Genomic DNA, 17832 nt, shown 5'->3' with positions numbered 1-17832 from the left:
TTTATAGATGAGCACTGAGGCACAGAGGCTGATGACTCCCCAGATCACAATTAGCAACTGGTGGAGGCAGGTCTTGAATCCAGGCAGTCAGACGCCAGAGCCCACATTCTATACACCCCGTCCCCCTTTTCCCTCCCCATGAGTGGGAGAAGAAACTGGAAGGATACATCCGTGCTTTATTGTTGTAGGCTTCAATGCCCAATGTGTTAAGTATAACATGTTAAACCCAAATAAAATGGGAATACAGCTTAAAAATATCTAACATACAATTGCCAGTTTGCAACAGAGAAAATTGGTAGTCCTGTTTTCATTGGGAAATGTCAAGTTTTATGTACACAGTAGTGGTTTTACTTAAATGAGTATCTCCTTTGTTTTTCTAGATACTTATTAAAAATACAAAGAAATGAAAATGTTTGTTGGGTTCTCTATTCTTTAAAAAGTTAACCTTCAAGTTACTGAAGTTAAAGGGGAAATGTATCTAATAGGTCTGCAATATATATCTCAAGAATAGATATAAGGAAAGAAATAGTGTTTATTTAATAATAATAGTACTGATCTTTTGATAAAGGTCATGGACAAAAGTTTTTTGCTGACTTAACCTATTCATTGCCCCGTTGCATTATTTTATTGAGAATCAATGAGTTTGACTAGTCACTTTCTTTTTTGATTCAGGCATGTAAATTTAAAGAATGAACCACAGGGAAAACATTTTTTTCCAAAACCCATTTTCTATGAATAAAGCTTTGGCAGAACAATTATGATTCCTGAAACGTGAATCTCCTGTTAGATGATATGAGCTAATACAGGTTTAAAGTTCAGGTGGCTACCAAAGTGGTACCAGACATCTCATGGACCCGTATGTACATCATCAGGAAGGAAATATACATGGCAGGCTTCAGTTCAGGGAAAGAAGGCAATGGCACTCACTGGTAGCTTTCTCTCATCTGTTCACAAGTGATGATTACTCTGCACTGGCTCCGCCATGCTCTTTTTCCTGGCTGAGGCTGGGTTGGATGACTGGATGGAATCCTTTCCAGTGACTAACATGACTGAGAGCAGTAGCATTCGGAAGACATTGGCTGTGGTAGGACTACTGTGTGCAATGATGGAGCTCAGCGTGGCTAAAACATGCAGTGAGGATTCTTTGGTTCACAATCCAAAGAGATAGAAGAACTGATTGCAGGCATTTCAGTCTTCTTGATTTTAAATTGTGGATTGCGTTTTCAGTTCAGCTTTAGAAGAAAGTTAAACTAGTTTTCTTTCCTAGAGGACTCAGCTACCTAATATCGTCAAATGCTCCAAAAATCAAAGTAATTATGTTTACATCGAGGGATCTCATTTCCATCTTGTTTCTACCTCCTGTCCTCCTTCCTCCCCCATACGTATCACTTTTATTTTTCTTATCTATTCCTATATTTCTTTATACAGATATCACCAAATGTGCATATGTAGTCGTTTCCCCTTCTTCTTATACAAAGTACAGCATTCTGTAGGTAACTTGCTTTCTTCACTTAGTAATATGTTTTGGAGATCTTTCATCACCAGTCCATAGAAAGCTTTCCTAGTGTTTTCGCTGCTGCGTAATATTCTATTGTGTTGCTATACCATAGTTTATTTTGTCAGTTTGCCTATTGATGGGCATTTAGCTTAATTCCAGTCCTTTTCTCTTACAAACAGGGCTGCAATGAAGAATCTTTCCCTATATAATTGAAATTCACTTTAATGTCAAATCAAAACAGGTGCATTTATTATCACTTTAATACCTAACATGAAGCACTTTTTTGTGAGAAATTTTGCATATATTATGAGTAAATCAAGATTATTGTGTGTATAGAATATTTTCTATACATTATGCCACAGATAAAAATAGGTTAGAATATATCAATGCACATACATAATTTTGACAGCATTTCTGTCAGATTTTTTTTTTAAGCTTTCCTACCCAGTAACCATATGTCACTTTTAAAAGTAATTTGATTTTTCTTAGTAATTTCCAATGAGGATAAGTTTTCTAACTAGCTTTTTTTTTTTGCTCCCAACACTGAATTTTTCCAGTTTCTTTGTCATTCTGTTTGGAGGACAGTATGGTGATAAATCTTTAGGAAGTAGTTAAGAGTTGTCATGTTTATGATGAACAAACCAAAATAAATGCTATCAGTGTAAATCATGAGGATTTAAAAATATGACCAAAGTCATCATGTTTAGTAATGGCAGAATAGCTTGTTGCGGCCCAGCACATCCACTGATAATAACCAGAAACACTAGACAAACCATTTTTAAAAAATAAATTTGGATTTGCTTTTGGAAATAGAGTAGATGTATTTTCCCCCATTCTTCCTGCTAAGTACAGCTAAAAACTTCGTATATTATATATAAAACAAACATAAAATGAACCAGAAAGGTGGAGAGAAGAAAGCAGATTAGCTAGGGACCTTGACATTTGAGGAATGATCAAAACATTCATGATCAAAGCAGAAATATACAGAAATTTCCTCAACTTGATAAAAAAAGAAAATTTACAGAAAACCTACAGCTCATATCATAGTTAGTAATGAAAGACTTAATGGTAACAAGGTAAGGATGTACACTGTCGCCACTGGTATTCAACATAGTACTGAAAGTTCTAGGCAGCACAATAAGGCAAAAAATATAAAAAAGGAAATAAAAGGGGTCTATATAGAGGAAAGAAAAAAATAAAACTGTCCCTATTTCAGATAAACATGATAGTCTATGTACAAAACTCCAAGGAATCTACACAAACTTCCTGGAACTACAAGGTGTGTTCACCAAGGTTGTAAGATTCAACATCAACTCACACAAATCATTTAGATTCATTTTAATGAACATATGAAAACTGAAAGTAAAATACAATACCATTTACAATCCCTCAATAAAAAATTAAATACTTGGGTATTTATCTAACAAAACATATATAGGACGTGTATGCTGAAAACTAAAACACTGATGAAAGAAATCAAAGAACACCTGAATAAATGGAGAGACCTACCACGGTCATGGTTTTTGAAAGACTCAACATATTAATGATGTCCTTTCTCCCCTAATTGATATACAGTTTAGCACAATTAGTATCTAAAGCCTAGCAAGATTTTTTGTAATTATAGACAAGGTTATTCTGAAATTTACATGGAAAGACAAAGGAACTAGAATAGCTAAAATTATTTTGAGAAAGAAGAATAATGTAGGAGAGATTATTCTACCTAATTTCAAGACTTATTGTATAACTTCAGCAATCGAGACTGTGTCTTACTATTTATCAGAAGGATAGATACATAGATCAATCGGAATTAGTCCCACACAAATATATCCAACCGAATTTTAAAAAAGGTGTAAAAATAATTCAATGGAGGAAGGATAGGCTTTTCAAACAAAGGCGCTAGGACACTTAGACAATCCAGGAGACAAAATAATGAACTTGACCTAAACCTCACACATTATACAAACATTTATTCAGATGGAAATGTAAAACTATAAAAATTTTTGACAACAAAATCTTTGGGACCTACGGCTTGGTTAAGAGTTATTAGACATAACACAAAATCTTGATTCAGAAAAGAAATAATTGAGAAATTGGAGTTCATCAAAATTAAAGACATCCTGCGGCATTTCTTTTTCTTGGATATTTGCTGATTTGTAAGAGACTTGGGGCTTAAGTCTAGCATAAAGCTGCATATAAAAAGTTAGATGACAGATGAGAGCTTTCATGGGAGCTGCAGAAATAAAAAAGTGTATTCATGGGTCACTGGAGAACTCAGATCTGTTAAACAATCAAATTGAAATTCTAGAACTGAAAAAAATAACGAAGTTAAAATCTCAATAGATGCGTGAAAGAGCATGTTAGACACAACAGAGAAGAAAATTGATGAATTGAAGATAGGTTACCAGAAAAATTTTAACTGAAGCATGGAGACAAGAAAACATGAGATATACGAAAAAGTGCCTAAAAGGCATGTGGGCCACAGTGAAATACATATATGTAAACCAATTCCCAGGAGAAGAGAGATTAAAGCAGTATTTGGGGACAGAATGAATATTCGAAGAAATACCAATAGAGAAATTTCCAAAACGGATGAAAGATGAAATAAGACAGAATCAAGAAGCTCTGCCTTCCCTAAGCAAGATAAATATAAAGAAAACCAAACATAAGCCCATCTAGTAAAATAAAATAAAATATTGCTGAAAATAAAAGAAAAAAACAAATTTTAAAAGTAGCCAAAGGAAAAAATACCTTCAAAGAAGAGCAGTGAGACAATTGGTTATTAAAATTAACCATTTGCTGAGCTGTAAAGCATAAAGAAAAGGTGGAAGCCAGAAGACATATCCAGAGTGCTGAAAGAGAATAACTCTCACAATAAATTTTACCCAACAAAAATATTCTTTAAAAATGTAGACAAAATGAATTTATAGTGGGGAAAAACATAAAGCAGTCTGAGGCTGTTAGTTGATGCAGAGATGGGCTGGGAACCAGGAAATTTGGGGGGGTGGGGAGTGATGGAAATGTTCTTTATTTTGATTGTGGCGGCAATTTATGAGAACTCATTAAATTATGTGCCTCAACTGGATGCAGTTTACTATTCAGAAATTATATACCATTCAAGTTGATTTAAAAACGGAAGGCAAATTTCTGCTTCTGGCCAAGGTTAAGAAAGAGGGACTAGATTTATCCTCCCATCTGAAAGAACTTAAAAACTAGACAAAACAAGGAAACAGTGGATTTTAAGACATTGGACATCAGGCAATGAAGGATAGTGATCTCTAGGAGGTTGGAAACAAATGAACTGAACCCTAAGATTGCACCATCTTTGTACCTGAAAAGAAGTTTCCAGGCTGCAGTGCAGGAGGGGCACCCAGCTGAAGCCCAGAGATCTGTGATGTGAAGCCATGTTGGCTCCAGTTCGCAGAGCTGAGTACTGATAAGTTACCTGCATTTGAGGGAACGACTTGATGCCAGGGTAAGAACCACCCTAAAGGCTGAGGGCAGCAAATCCTCAGACCTCTCACATGGCTGGAAAGAATGTCTGCTCCCACCAGGCAGACTGGACAACCTCAGAGTTCCCATGGCATTGGGCAATCTCAGAATGGTTTAGCTGCAATAGTGGGGTAAAATTATCCTCAAATTAAATTCTACTCTGGTACCACCTAAGAGCAAGAACTGAAAGGATCCAACTATTTCCAAATAACTTAATTCTATCCCAGAACAAAGCTCAAGCACCCCTCAAGGGTTCACAGCCCACACTTTGAGAACTGCTGTACAAAGAAATACCTCACAGTGACTGTTTTAAATTTCTAGATTAAATCAGACAATTTGGATGGTTTCGTGAGAACAGTAAGAACTGGGTTGTTCTCATGGTCTGTGCCGCCCCAGTGGCCTTCCTCTGGCTGGGACGCCAGGGACGAAAAGATGAAAAGGCAGCACTGCTGAAGAAGCCTGAGAACTTGGTTATGCTCATCTGTTTCCGCCGGTAGGGGGCTCTGACTTCATCATCCATCTTTCCAGGAATTCAGGGCTGTGTAAATCAGGTTGCACTTCCTGTTTCTTTGATTCTGTGTTAAAGTGCCTATTTTGTGAGAGGAAGAGCAGTTTTATGCACTGTTTGTTCCCAGCTGTGGGAGCCCATGTCACTTTGGTGGCTGTTGAAAGACCCTTTGCTTTGTTGAGATTCACCTGCATGTCAAATACAGCCTTAGTCCTGGTGGACCTACCATCATCACTTTATAATACAGATGTTTGTGGAGTATCCAAATACTTGCATCAGTGCTCCATGAGAACAGTTGGTATGCAGGCACACAATTGTATAGCATGACCCCAAGATTAGCCAAAGCAAAACCCTAAACTGTGGAGAAGCCTAACCTTTCCCAAGATGGCTGCTGGTGTCATCACAGCTCTATTTTGATCATTACATAAAGGTATTATGTAATCACACACATAAACCTATACAGATGTGTCTCAAACAAAAATGCTTTTATTTAACCTCATAACAATTCAAAACCCCCAAACGATAGCTTTAACTCCATTTACATTTGCTCTTTCTCTTGAAATATCCCTTATTACATTTACATAACTCCTCCTTAACAACTTCTCATATTCTGGCAGGGAACACAGTTGCTAACTAAGGATTCTGAATCAGAGAATGCCACCTACCTTGATTTAATTGCAGTAGAAAGCCAGGAGACAGTCACATTGTCACTTTACAAGATAGAGCAGTGACATTTGGCAGTTTCAAACCATAGGAAATTTGACATTCCAACAAATTTCCTAATCCTCTTAAAGGAGCCTTGCTTTCACAACCAGAAAAAAACCAGTTTGTTCTCCTGTATCTGCAGGTGGAGTTCACTAGAGCATAAGAAATCAATCCAAACAAAACAGTACATTGTCTCATTGTCCTTGCATTCTGCTTCTCTAGTGGTTTGGGGGAAGTTTCCTTATCTTCCCTCCACAGTGTACTTTTTTTTTCTTTCTTTTCTCTCTTTCCTTTTTTTTTTTTTTTTTTTTTTTTTTTTAAATAAACGAATCCTTTTGAGTGTTGCACCGTGAAATCTTAGGCCTTTATCTAAGAAGTTTTAAAAGCCATCCACAAATCCAATGTCACTGATGCTTTCTATTGAACAAGGTGACTTTTGTCTTACATTGTTGCATGAGAAGGCTGATCTGGGAGGCACAGAGCCAAACAGCAAATAACTCAAAGCCCCTTCCTTTCTCGTGATTGCTTCATCTCTGATAGCTCTCCCTGCAGGGGGAGTAAGGATATGGCCGTATTAAGGACTTCTTTTGTAACAGACGTAGAGCCTACCACTACTTTTTTGTTTGTGGAGACCTGATAGGGTACTCAGCTTAATTCTAAAGCCAAGATGAAATCTCTACCTGTGGGAGTTCCCTTCTAAGCATTAGCCACATTCAGACCTTGGAAGTGGGTGGGCTAAGAAAAGGCTGAAAGGTCAATGGTGTGCAGGTCTTATTCTGATTTCTCTTGTTGGGTTTTTTCTACATGGGGTAGACTAAATGAACAAAGTCCTAAATCTGTTTCAGTTAGTAATTACAATGAAGCAGCAATCAACCAAGGTTGTATGCTATTTTAAAAATATTCTAATATTAGTATCTCCAGTTATTTGCAGGTTTCAGACTTCAAACTTGACCTTTCACTCCCTGAACTAGGCAGAGCAGTCAGTTGGGTGCATTTCCCAGAGCCCTGGGGACCTCTCATGTCCATGTGTCATGTAAAGGCTGCTGAGCTTCTTTGTCAACTACGTAGTGTGCAGTGGACAGGAGAAAGCAAGCGAGACTTTTCCCCATGACATTTTCTGGGTTATCACTGTTCTGAAGCTGTTCGGGTTCACAGTCCCTTGTGTAAAACGGTAAGAGCTGGATATGTTTCAGAAGTCAGAAATGTCCAGATTTTAGCAGGGCAAAAAAATGCATGCACCATCTAGTAATATTCCCAATGTGATCTGGAGCAGCACCCCACAAATTAGTATTTCCACAGGGAAAATATGAGTATTTCCCCAAAGAGGAATACATTAAAAGAACTAATGGCAGCTCGTATCAAGTTTTGCTGCCAAATGGGTTTGCTTAACTTTGTTTTTTTTACTTTTCCAACTTCAGAATTGCAAATAAGGCTGTGGACATACATTGCAGTGATAGAAATAGAGCAAAACAAGCCTTATTGAGTCCTGGTAATACTTAATAGAGTCAAATCACAGGACTGCCGATTGTCATCTTGTGTTTCTCCCTACAGGGCTAGTTACGTTCTCTTCCATTCTTTGACCTTGACCTTCTCTTTGCTTATCTGTCAGACGGGTAATATTTGCTTTACAGGCTGTTGTGAGGATAAACTAATTTTAAACATTGAACATAGTGATTTGCATATAATGGATATTCATTAAACGCTAGCTATTAGAATTTTACCTCTCCCCTTCCCCTTTTCCTTTTATCAGATAAAAGTTTACTGATAATGTAGTTGCCATGTCACTCTGGAAATTGGTCTAAGTGATACTACCACCTTAAAATTTATTTGCAGAATGACTAGACTTTTCAATGATGAATAAATGTTTTGATGTTATATCTAAATCTTTTGAATGCTACATTTTAACTGTATCTGAGGAAGGAATACTTGCCACTAGCTGATTAACCATTATGAAGTCCCTTTTGAAGTTTCTATCCAGGCACTCATCTTCTGGAAAAACATTGGAAAAGGGCATTGTTGCTGATGGGAGTACTCTGACGAAGATATAACTGAGGTTCCTAATTTAATACATTGCAGAACGGCATTGGAAGATAAGTCTTTTCCAGTGTTATTAAAAAAAAAGGAAATTGCAAGGACATTAATGGGCTTTTTAGGGCAAAACAATTTATTTCAAAGTGGCTTTTGTAAAGTAGACTTCTGCCTTTAAATTTGTAATGACCTCCTTTTTGAAAGGGGAGGTGATTGAAAAAGAATTTCCTTTTGTTGTCAGGCTGTTTTTTGTTTTTGTTTTATAACTTTGTTTTGTACTGTAATCCATTAACGGAAATTGCCTAAAGTGTCAACATCTGTTCTAATGATGTATGATCATGCCATACAGGAGATTTTAATTTCCTTTTCTGGCCTTTCCTCTTAATTCATGAAGATTATGATTACAGATGCTTACTCTTCTATATTGTTTTGGAGCAGAGACAGAAGAATTAAAATGGAAGGGTTTCACGAGAAGTTAGCTGTGTGATGGGCATTTGCTTTCCAGGATGTACTGTACTAGCATTTAAGTGGGCCCAGGTGCACCTGTCTGTATTGATTGTGTTGTGTTGCCTGCCCTCAACAGCTGAACTATCAGCAGAAAGTCGGCATCATGTACTGCAAAGCGGGACAGAGCACGGAGGAAGAGATGTACAACAATGAATCAGCCGGCCCTGCCTTTGAGGAGTTCCTTCAGCTGTTGGGAGAACGCATTCGGCTCAAAGGATTTGAGAAGTATCGGGCACAGCTTGACACCAAAAGTAAGAAATACTTAGACCCTCCTATGAGGCTTATTTTCCTCCTGCTGTGTTGATGTTCATCTGCTAAATTGCCCATAAAACAACATTGCCACTTATTGCAGAAAACTGTTGGTGATGGAGGAGAGGAAGCCAGAGAGGGAGGATGTGGCTCTGGAACAATTGAAGACTCTTATCAAAGTAGCTAGGATTGAACTGTAAATCAACAGTGTTATCAGAGGTGTGGATGGAGTAGAGCAGTGGATGCAGATTGTGCAGAATGGCTCCTGGATCGTGTTGCATACATTTGATTATATTTAGCTGAATGTTAAAGTGGTTAAAAACCCTAACAACTTGGAACCATCTGGTCGTAAGCCCTAGAATTTTTGACTTGTCATTAATTCCTTTCATAACCCTCGTGCTTATCTTTGTAGCCTGCCTCGCTATGGATTTTTACTCTCTTTCGTATTCTTTTAATATCTAGCAGAGTTTTTGTTTATTTTCTATTATTATTGCCTGTAGTCTAACTTAATCTCTAAGAAAACAGGCTTCTTAGCTTTCGTATTAGTTTGGCTCATAAAGCGTGTTGATTAAAAGCACAATAAACGAAGCAGTCTGTTTACTTACAGCTCACAAATGTACAAGGTTGTCTGCTCCCATTCCCCAAGTTGTTAATAAAATAGAATTCTCAAGTATCTGTTTTGGTGACTTCTGCTGTGTGTCTGTGTGGAGGCACTTTTAAATTTTAATCTCAAAATCCATCCATAGACACCTGTGACCTGTTTTTCTTTGAGAAGGTCTTTGGATTAGCACATCTGTATTGCAGTCTATAGTAATCTCTCTGATTTTCTGTACCGGAAATTAAATAAGGAGTTGAGTCATGAAAACAGAAAAGCATTCATAAACTACTGCAGGGAAGAATTTCCTGTTGCCATGGTTTTGCTGTTGCCAACTTGGAAACGATGTGCGAGAGAGACTATTAAAACCCATAAATATCCTAGACTCTTAAATATTATTTTAACGTTCCATACTCTGCTCGTAACTGCATAAAATATTAAATCTCAATATACCCTTAAACTCTTTTTATCCATATATTCTGACATATACCCTGTACAATTCATTCATGTTGTCCCAATTTGTTATATAAATTATCATCACCACAAAGAGCTATAGAGTCTGGGAAGAGAATGTAATAAGCACCCTGATTCTAAAATGAATGGCCAGATTGGGAGTAGGTAAAATTATGTATTATTTGTATACTTACACATTCCCAGTCACTTCTGGACGATGAAGGGCAATGTGAGAAATGTATACCAAAGCCATACTTAAGCAACGTAGCATTACATAAGGCAGTGGAAGAGGCAAACTATGCACTCTGCATGTTTTGCCCCAATATCTAATAACTGTGAAGGCCAGAGGGGACGAGCCTAGAGGGGACGAGCAGTTATTGACAAACTGCCTGTAACTGTAGTTATATAATACATTCAACAGGGAAGGGTCCCTGTTCACTGCTCTCCTTTAAGGATTCCTGTAACTTTTTGAGGCATAGCTCCTGAGCAGAAGAATTCATAAGTTTTCTTTTCTGCTCTTTCAGAGTGTCAGATTTCCTAAAGTGAATGAAAAGTAGGAAAGTGTTTTCATTCTGAAGCCCCGAAGATGCATGTTTATCTTTCTTACGCCAAACAGATGGGGTCAGAAACTAGAAGGGACCGTTAGTCTCATCATTTAAACAGGTATTAAACAATGACAGACAACAGAAATAGGGACCAACCAGCCTCTGCACCCCCCAGCCGCATTGTGCTGGCCATGGCACACCCAGAGACGACACTCTGCTCCCGAGCTCTGTGAGATAATCTTACCGTGTTTTACTTAATTTTATTTTGTGTGAAAAAACGATTTCTTTCAATAAAATCCTTAAAAAGAGAAAAAACGCTTTCAAGAACAAGCATTCCTAAAGGGTTATGCCCTCTGCATATGACAGTGTAGCTGTCACTTGAATCTGTGGATTGGTAGTTTTCATCAAATTACGATATTCGCCAATCTTTATTTCTTTAATTTTTTTCTGATCCTTTTTCTGAATCAGGTTCCAATTACTTATACGTTAGCTCACTTACTAGTGAACCAAAGGTTAATGATACTGTTGATTTAATTTTTTAACCTTTTTTCTTTATGCTTTCATTTGAATAGTTCCTGTTAATATGTATACATGTTCACTGTGTTTTTCTTTTCTTCCACAGTGTCTTAGTCTACTGCTAATCCAATCCAATTAAATTTTCATTTAATTGTAATTTTCAGGGCCAGATTTCAGTGTTCTCTTTTCATATATTTTCCATTTTTCTCCTCATTAGGTTCATGTTGTCTTTTAAATCCTTGAACATGTTTGCAATAGCTGTTATAAAGTCTTCGTGTGCTAATTCCATCATCTCTGTTATTTGGGATTTTTTCCTGCTTTTGAGTTATGTTTTTCTGCTTCACATGTCTGGTTATTTTTGATTGGATAGATGACATGGTGACTATTTCACTGTTGAATGTATGGATTCTGTTGTCTTCTTTAAAGAGTGTTGAGTTTTGATTTGGTAGGCTATTAAATGAATTATAAAACAGCCTGATCTTTATGAATCTTATTCGTAAGCTTTATTGAAGCATACCTAGAGCAGCCTTTATTCTCTGACTGATTTAGCCCCATTATTAAGACATGACTTTTCTTGCATTTGAATACCTGCATATTCAATGAGGTATCTCCATTCTGGTTGATCAGAACTCCAATGTCTTCCTCCCTGTGTGAACTATGAGAATTGTTTGGCTTATAATTCTCTGGGAGTGGTTCTTTCACTAATAATTTTTCTTTGCCTGGCTTTGGAATCTCACTCTCTGTGTGTGCACTTTAATACTCAGCCTTCAAATTAGGGGGACCTGCATGCAGATTTGAACCTCTGGGTAGTCTCCTCCTCTTTGGTACTCTGCCCAGCAGATATCAGCCTTCACAGGCTTCCTGAACTCCAGCCTATTTTAGCTTCCCTCTTTGAAGCCCTGCTCTGTGCCATTGTTCCAAAAGTACTTCCAGGTAGAAAGCTGAGTGTAATCAATCATAGGGCTCACCTTTGATTCTCTTTTCTCAGGGATCACTATCCATTGCTGCCTATTATAAAATGTCTAAACAATTATTTCAAATATATTGTCAACTTTTCTAGTTATTTACAATGGGAGAGCAAGTCCTGTACCAAGTACTGTTACGGCCAGAAGCAGAAGTCCCAAATAGGTTTCATAGATGCCATCTTGTGTAATCTACACTAACCCTGCTACCGACCAGTTATCCCCACAGAATTGCCTTCTTTAGAGTAACCAACATGTCTAAGATTGGACAGCTAGTAAGCATTAGGGAAAATGAACAACTCCTATTGGTCTAGTTAATGAAGTACTCAAAGAAAGCATTAATGTAGAATTCAGCACAGTGAAGTCCCGAGCTCTGCCTTGTGGGTATGTCTTCCCCTCTCTCAGTCCTGGGGCTAAAAATACCCAAGCATCTCCTGAGACAGCTCTACTTGTCGTGTATTATAATTATATTCAGATTTTAGTACTTTGGTAAAGGAGGGACAGGCTCAGGGAAGGAAGTATTGATGGAACTATTGAACTGTTTCTTTTTTCCCCCAATTTTCTGTACAAAGTTCATTTTCTGATCTCAGAAATAAGGATTTCTAGCAAATAAACTACAAATGTTGTCAGGGTTTGATATTTGCAGTTAGTGGATTTTTGTTCCTTGTTTCCGTATTTGGATGACATAATCTCTAGATAATTACAATCCTCTCTCACTACAGTAAACACAAAAATAAACTTTCTACCAAGCAGTTTGAAAACTGGAGACCAGCCTCATTTTGAGCTGTGCATATAGATTATTATTTGGGAAATTATTTCCTGACTGAGACGTGTTTGTCAGGTCAGCATAAAGGAGACTTAGAAGCTCTTTGTAAAACATTTCTTCAAAGCCTTCATTAATTTGCTGCAATATTAGTAAATGCTTGTTACTTCTCCCATTTTTCAGCAATGTTTGTTTTAAAAACCACTGATATTCAGGGTCTTAGAAGACATGTAAGACTTTTCATAAAGAAAATAAGTCCTTTGTTTGAAATATTTAAACTTTGATAGGGAAGGGATAAAACTAGCATTTTTTAAATGCTTTGTACGTGCAAAAGGCTATTTGGAGTTTGAGACTGATAATGAAGAAAGGATTCTTTTTTCACCTCCTTAACTTTGAACTGTGTTACAGTGTAACGTTTTTGTTTTTGTTTTTGAGTGTTCCTGAGATGCACTTGGCAAAGAAATTAAAATACAGAGGGTGCCAAAAAAATGTATACACATTTTAAGAAAGGCAAACTGTATTAAAATTGTAATACTCAGTACATACCAATAACAAAAGATGAATACAAGTCACGTTTGACTTCTGCAGTTACAAGAGGTGCTCAAAGTGGTTACCATCAGCGTCCAGACACTTCTGTTTACGGCGAATTACTGCTTGAGCAACGTTGACCCAAGTGTCCACTTGTATATATATATATATATTTTTAGCACCCCTGGTATGTAAAAAGCCCTATTTAAAGAAACTACACTTTTTACCTCAACTACACACAATTCTAAGTTCTAATCAACACATTTCTTGAGCATCTTTTACAGGCTAGCATTTTCATATACATTATTTCGCTTAATCCGCAGAACAGTGAAGATTGAGATTAGAGCAGCACAGACAAGTGAAGTAACTTGTTGGTGGTCATTTAGCAAATGATGCTACTGGCATTCAAATTCAGATCTTCTCATTTCCATATTGGGAATCCAGGTCATTGCAGGTACCTTGCAAAGTGAGCAGTGGGTAGAAGTACTGGCTGATTCCCGAGCACCAACTCCACACCTTCTCTTGTCCTTTCCCCTCTGTGTGTTGGCAATTTTGAGAAGCCTGAAGTCCCACGTACATTCACGTGCATACTCACACATACCTTGAACGGACAATATGATTTGCCTATCATGGCAAAAGGTAGTACTCCAGACTCTTCTTGATCCCATCTTCACTGAGGTAAAGTAACTCGTCACCTGACTATGGCTAAAGGTACGTTGGGGAAAATAGTAGTAAATATGGTAGATGCCAGAGTAGGTGGAATTCTTGACTTTCCCAAATACTTCATTAGTGAGTAAGTGAAATACTACTACAAGGGCAGAAGCATACCTCCTCTCAAATAGATGCTATTATTGTTCCAGATGTCAGTGCTTTTCCCTGGCTGTGTTTCTGAGCATTGACTTCGCGGCATCCCCAGACCCCGAGGCAAGGTTGCGTAGATGGAAGATCTGGGCTTTGTAAATGGATGGCCCGGGAGCCGGTGACTATTATAATATTTCAAGCTATAGATAAGAATCAGACCCATCACCTGTCTCTGATTTCGTCTTGCATCTGATGTGTTTTGTAGTGGTGAAGACATTAATAAACTGTGCTTAAGCTTTCTTCATCCTATTGACTTTATTCGTCCACATGCATTAAGTTAATGAGATTGCTTTTCTCCTTGTGTTCATAAATATTAAAAGCTATGAACTTTCCACAAATCAATTGCATAGGCTTGTTTTCCTTCATCTAGCTTTTCTTAAACATCCATTAGTGACCAAAAAAATGGTTATATAAAAGTCTGATTCGCTTTTCCTGATTCAGATTCATACACATACATCTTTATCATCCAAGTTTCAGATGGCCTAAAAGCAAAAGAGGTGAGCCAAAAGAGAAGGCAAGGGTGAATGTGACATTGACCGTATCTGAAACTGTTCTACAAACTTGTTAACCTTGTTCATACCATCTACCAAAAAAATGCCCGATGTAGGATATTATCACATATCTGCACCTTTTCACAGTAGCTGAGAAGAATATTCTTATCATTTCTTCAATTATTCAATGTCTTCTTATCATCTAGTTTGAATATTAGAAATTTTACTTTCTATGGCTTAGCATAGCGTGCTGACCTTATTAATAGGTATATCCACTCGCTGGTCAATGAATTTGGAGGCAAATCTCGTAATTTTCAAGATGACCCATGAGATGCCTGACTATACTTTTAAACGTCTAAAGCTCCATACAAATGTGAAGGATCATTATCTTCTTTTCATTGCTCTTCTACAAGCATGTTTTTTTCCCTTTAGAAATTATTTAATATATAGTCTCTCCAACTAGAGAAAAAGGATTTTTGTCATTTTCCTAATTGTCATTTTTCTGATTTGTCATTCTGATTTGTCATTAAATCTGTCATGGTTTCGGGGTAACAACAATATCAGAGGCCTTCTTCTTTAGTGAATATAGCAAACCTTCATTTTCCATTCTGTCTGGTAAAGCTTAGCAATTCTCTTAGGCACATAGAATTTCAGCATTTGGGAATTCCTTTCTTCTCAGAAAGGAAAATTTCATTGTTTTTGCCCTAGTTTCATCTTTAAAACCCTTGAAACTGTTACTAGACTATTTTAAATTATGAGCAAAACTGGGGTTTCTGAAGGTCCCCGGAAAAAGGCTGGTCAAGCAGCATACATTATATAAAGTGAGGCATGCAGAGGAAAAAGAGAAAGGACTAGAAGTAGAAAAACAAATGATCTTCAAGGTTGTCTCACTTCAGTAAGACAGAGGAAACTATCTGGCAATAATCCTTTTAGAATTAGACAGACATATAAAGCAAAATGTAATAAATGAATACTGGATGACAGTCTTTTTTTCTAGTTCATTAATTTCGCTTAAAATTGACTTGAAATACATGTAAGTACACGTCAAAGCTGACACACTCACTTTAAAGTTTTAAAATGTACTAATCCATGCCTGAGGTATTTATAGCAAGGGTCCTTAACAATAGGTAAGTTCTTCAGACTCAAGGACTGTCTTAAATACCGGGGGTGCCAAAAAAAAGTATACACGTGACTTGTATTCATCTTTTGTTATCAGTATATATTGAGTATGACAATTTTAATACAGTTTTTTTCTTTCTTAAAATGTGTATACATTTTTTTGGCACCCTCTAGTTCAGTTACTTATAGTAGTAACTCGTAGTTTTTTATGGTGGCAGTCATTAACATTTAGAAGATATTTTTCTTGGGGAGTTAATATGTTGGTGTGTACTTCTGAAAAGTAGTCTTTGCTTTATTCTTCTTTTAGCTCGTTTTTAAAACCCTTTGCATTTTAGATCAGCCTCAACATTAAGATCCTCCAAGAAACTCAAGGTTGAGACTCAGGGCTCTCAAACATTCTTTACAAGCCTGTCTGCAAGAGCCACCCTTGTGGTCTGTTCCTGGAGCAGCACTAAGGAGAGAAGCTACTGCCTTCCAGTCACCCTGGGGGTGTTTATTAAAATAGATTCCTCCGCCCAGCCCTGCATTCAGCACGCAGTGTTTCCGGGGGTGGGGCATGGGAATCTGCCTTTTAAACTAGCTCCCCGGGTGACTCTGCGTACTAAATTTTGAGAACTACCGCCTTTTGGTACATGCCAGAGGCTTTGTCCTCCAGCATCCTTCTCTAAAGTGCAGTGAAGCATCTTGGTCCTCAATACTATGGTTGATGGAGGCTTAAGCTGACCCAGAATGAACGTACTTCTGTTCATTTTGCAGCCTGTAAGTCCAGGCCGTTCAAGTCTAAAGATATTCCTTTTCCCTTGGGCAGTTTAATAATTCTCTTCTCGGGTTTCCAGGTATTTATGGGCACCTTAATTGGTTAATGATTAAAGGGGTAGAGGTTGTGTTTTCCTTAAGGAAGAAGAGAGCAGAACAGACTCAGTCTTAAAATATTGTTAGACGTTAATATCTTTCTTATTCAGTGTTATGGTCTTGTTAAATTTCCATCTATCTGTTAAGAAGTAATCGTTTCTCTTGCTTGAATCAGAAGTATTGGAAAAGATGTTCTTGATGTCTGTGGACAAAATTCAGGGGTCTGTGAACTCGGATGGGAAATAGTTCTGCATTTATTTTCCTTGACGCCCTAAGTGAAATTTAGCATTTCCTTCGATTGAAGATGTAGGCAATGAACTATGGTGGTTCGCATAAACTCTACCTGTGATTTTATTGCCAACAGAAAGTGCAGGTCTTTTCATAGCATATTGTTTGTTGTTGGAGCGATCTCAAAATATTGCTTATGCACGTCACTACTACAAACGTACAGTAATTATTAGACCAACTGCTAAAACTTGCTGAGTCTTATTTGCTATTGTATCATATTTTAAAATTTTGATGACTGTTTTTCAATATAATTGATTTCTGTTGAAATCTTATGTATTTTATTTTATGCATTTACAAGTATTATTTTGAGAATGGATCAATTAGCTTCGCTACACTGCCAAAGGAAATCAGGTCCAAAAATTGAGTAAAAACCCATATTCTAGATCATGTGTAGGATCTTTTCATCTGATACCATCTCTTTTTTTGAGATATTTCGCTTAAATGAACTATTTTTTCCTATTGTTATAATCATCTCATCATTATGTATATCCAATTTTTTTTTTTTAACCATAGCTGACTCCACTGGGACCCATTCTCTGTACACAACATACAAAGACTACGAAATTATGTTCCACGTTTCTACCATGCTGCCATACACACCTAACAACAAGCAACAGGTAAGAGCTCCTTGTGTTATCTCGGTTTCTTCACCCTTGTCTCATTTTCCCCAGAAGCCTAAGTGGCAAGTTTATAAAATCTTAAACTGGAATTGAATGTTGCACCTGTCACAGCAACAGGAAGCTTTGTGCTTTGTGGAAGTAGGGAATAGCGAATGAGCTGAAAACAAATGAAGAGACACAAATTCTAGGTTAACAGCCAGCTGGATGGCTTTCTGAATTAATCGTTTGCTTTTCACACATGGGGATTGAGGTTTT

At 37.2% G+C, this 17832-nt stretch overlaps 1 protein-coding gene across 14 annotated transcripts in view; it reads left to right on the top strand.

Annotated features, from left to right (window-relative positions):
• Window positions 1–17832, top strand: part of SIPA1L1 (signal induced proliferation associated 1 like 1) — a 348723-nt gene that overhangs the window by 228518 nt on the left and 102373 nt on the right. For all 14 annotated transcript variants that reach the window (XM_033107759.1, XM_033107746.1, XM_033107752.1 and 11 more), the window contains 2 exons: window positions 8812–8986; window positions 17471–17574. In XM_033107759.1, coding sequence (XP_032963650.1) covers window positions 8812–8986; window positions 17471–17574 — 279 coding nt within the window. The remainder of the gene's footprint in view (window positions 1–8811; window positions 8987–17470; window positions 17575–17832) is intronic.

This window comes from Rhinolophus ferrumequinum, chromosome 6, assembly GCF_004115265.2.
Source record: "Rhinolophus ferrumequinum isolate MPI-CBG mRhiFer1 chromosome 6, mRhiFer1_v1.p, whole genome shotgun sequence".
Lineage (NCBI taxonomy): Eukaryota > Metazoa > Chordata > Mammalia > Chiroptera > Rhinolophidae > Rhinolophus > Rhinolophus ferrumequinum.
The sequence above is the reverse complement of the archived record's forward strand: the minus strand, read 5'-3'. Positions and strand labels throughout refer to the sequence as shown.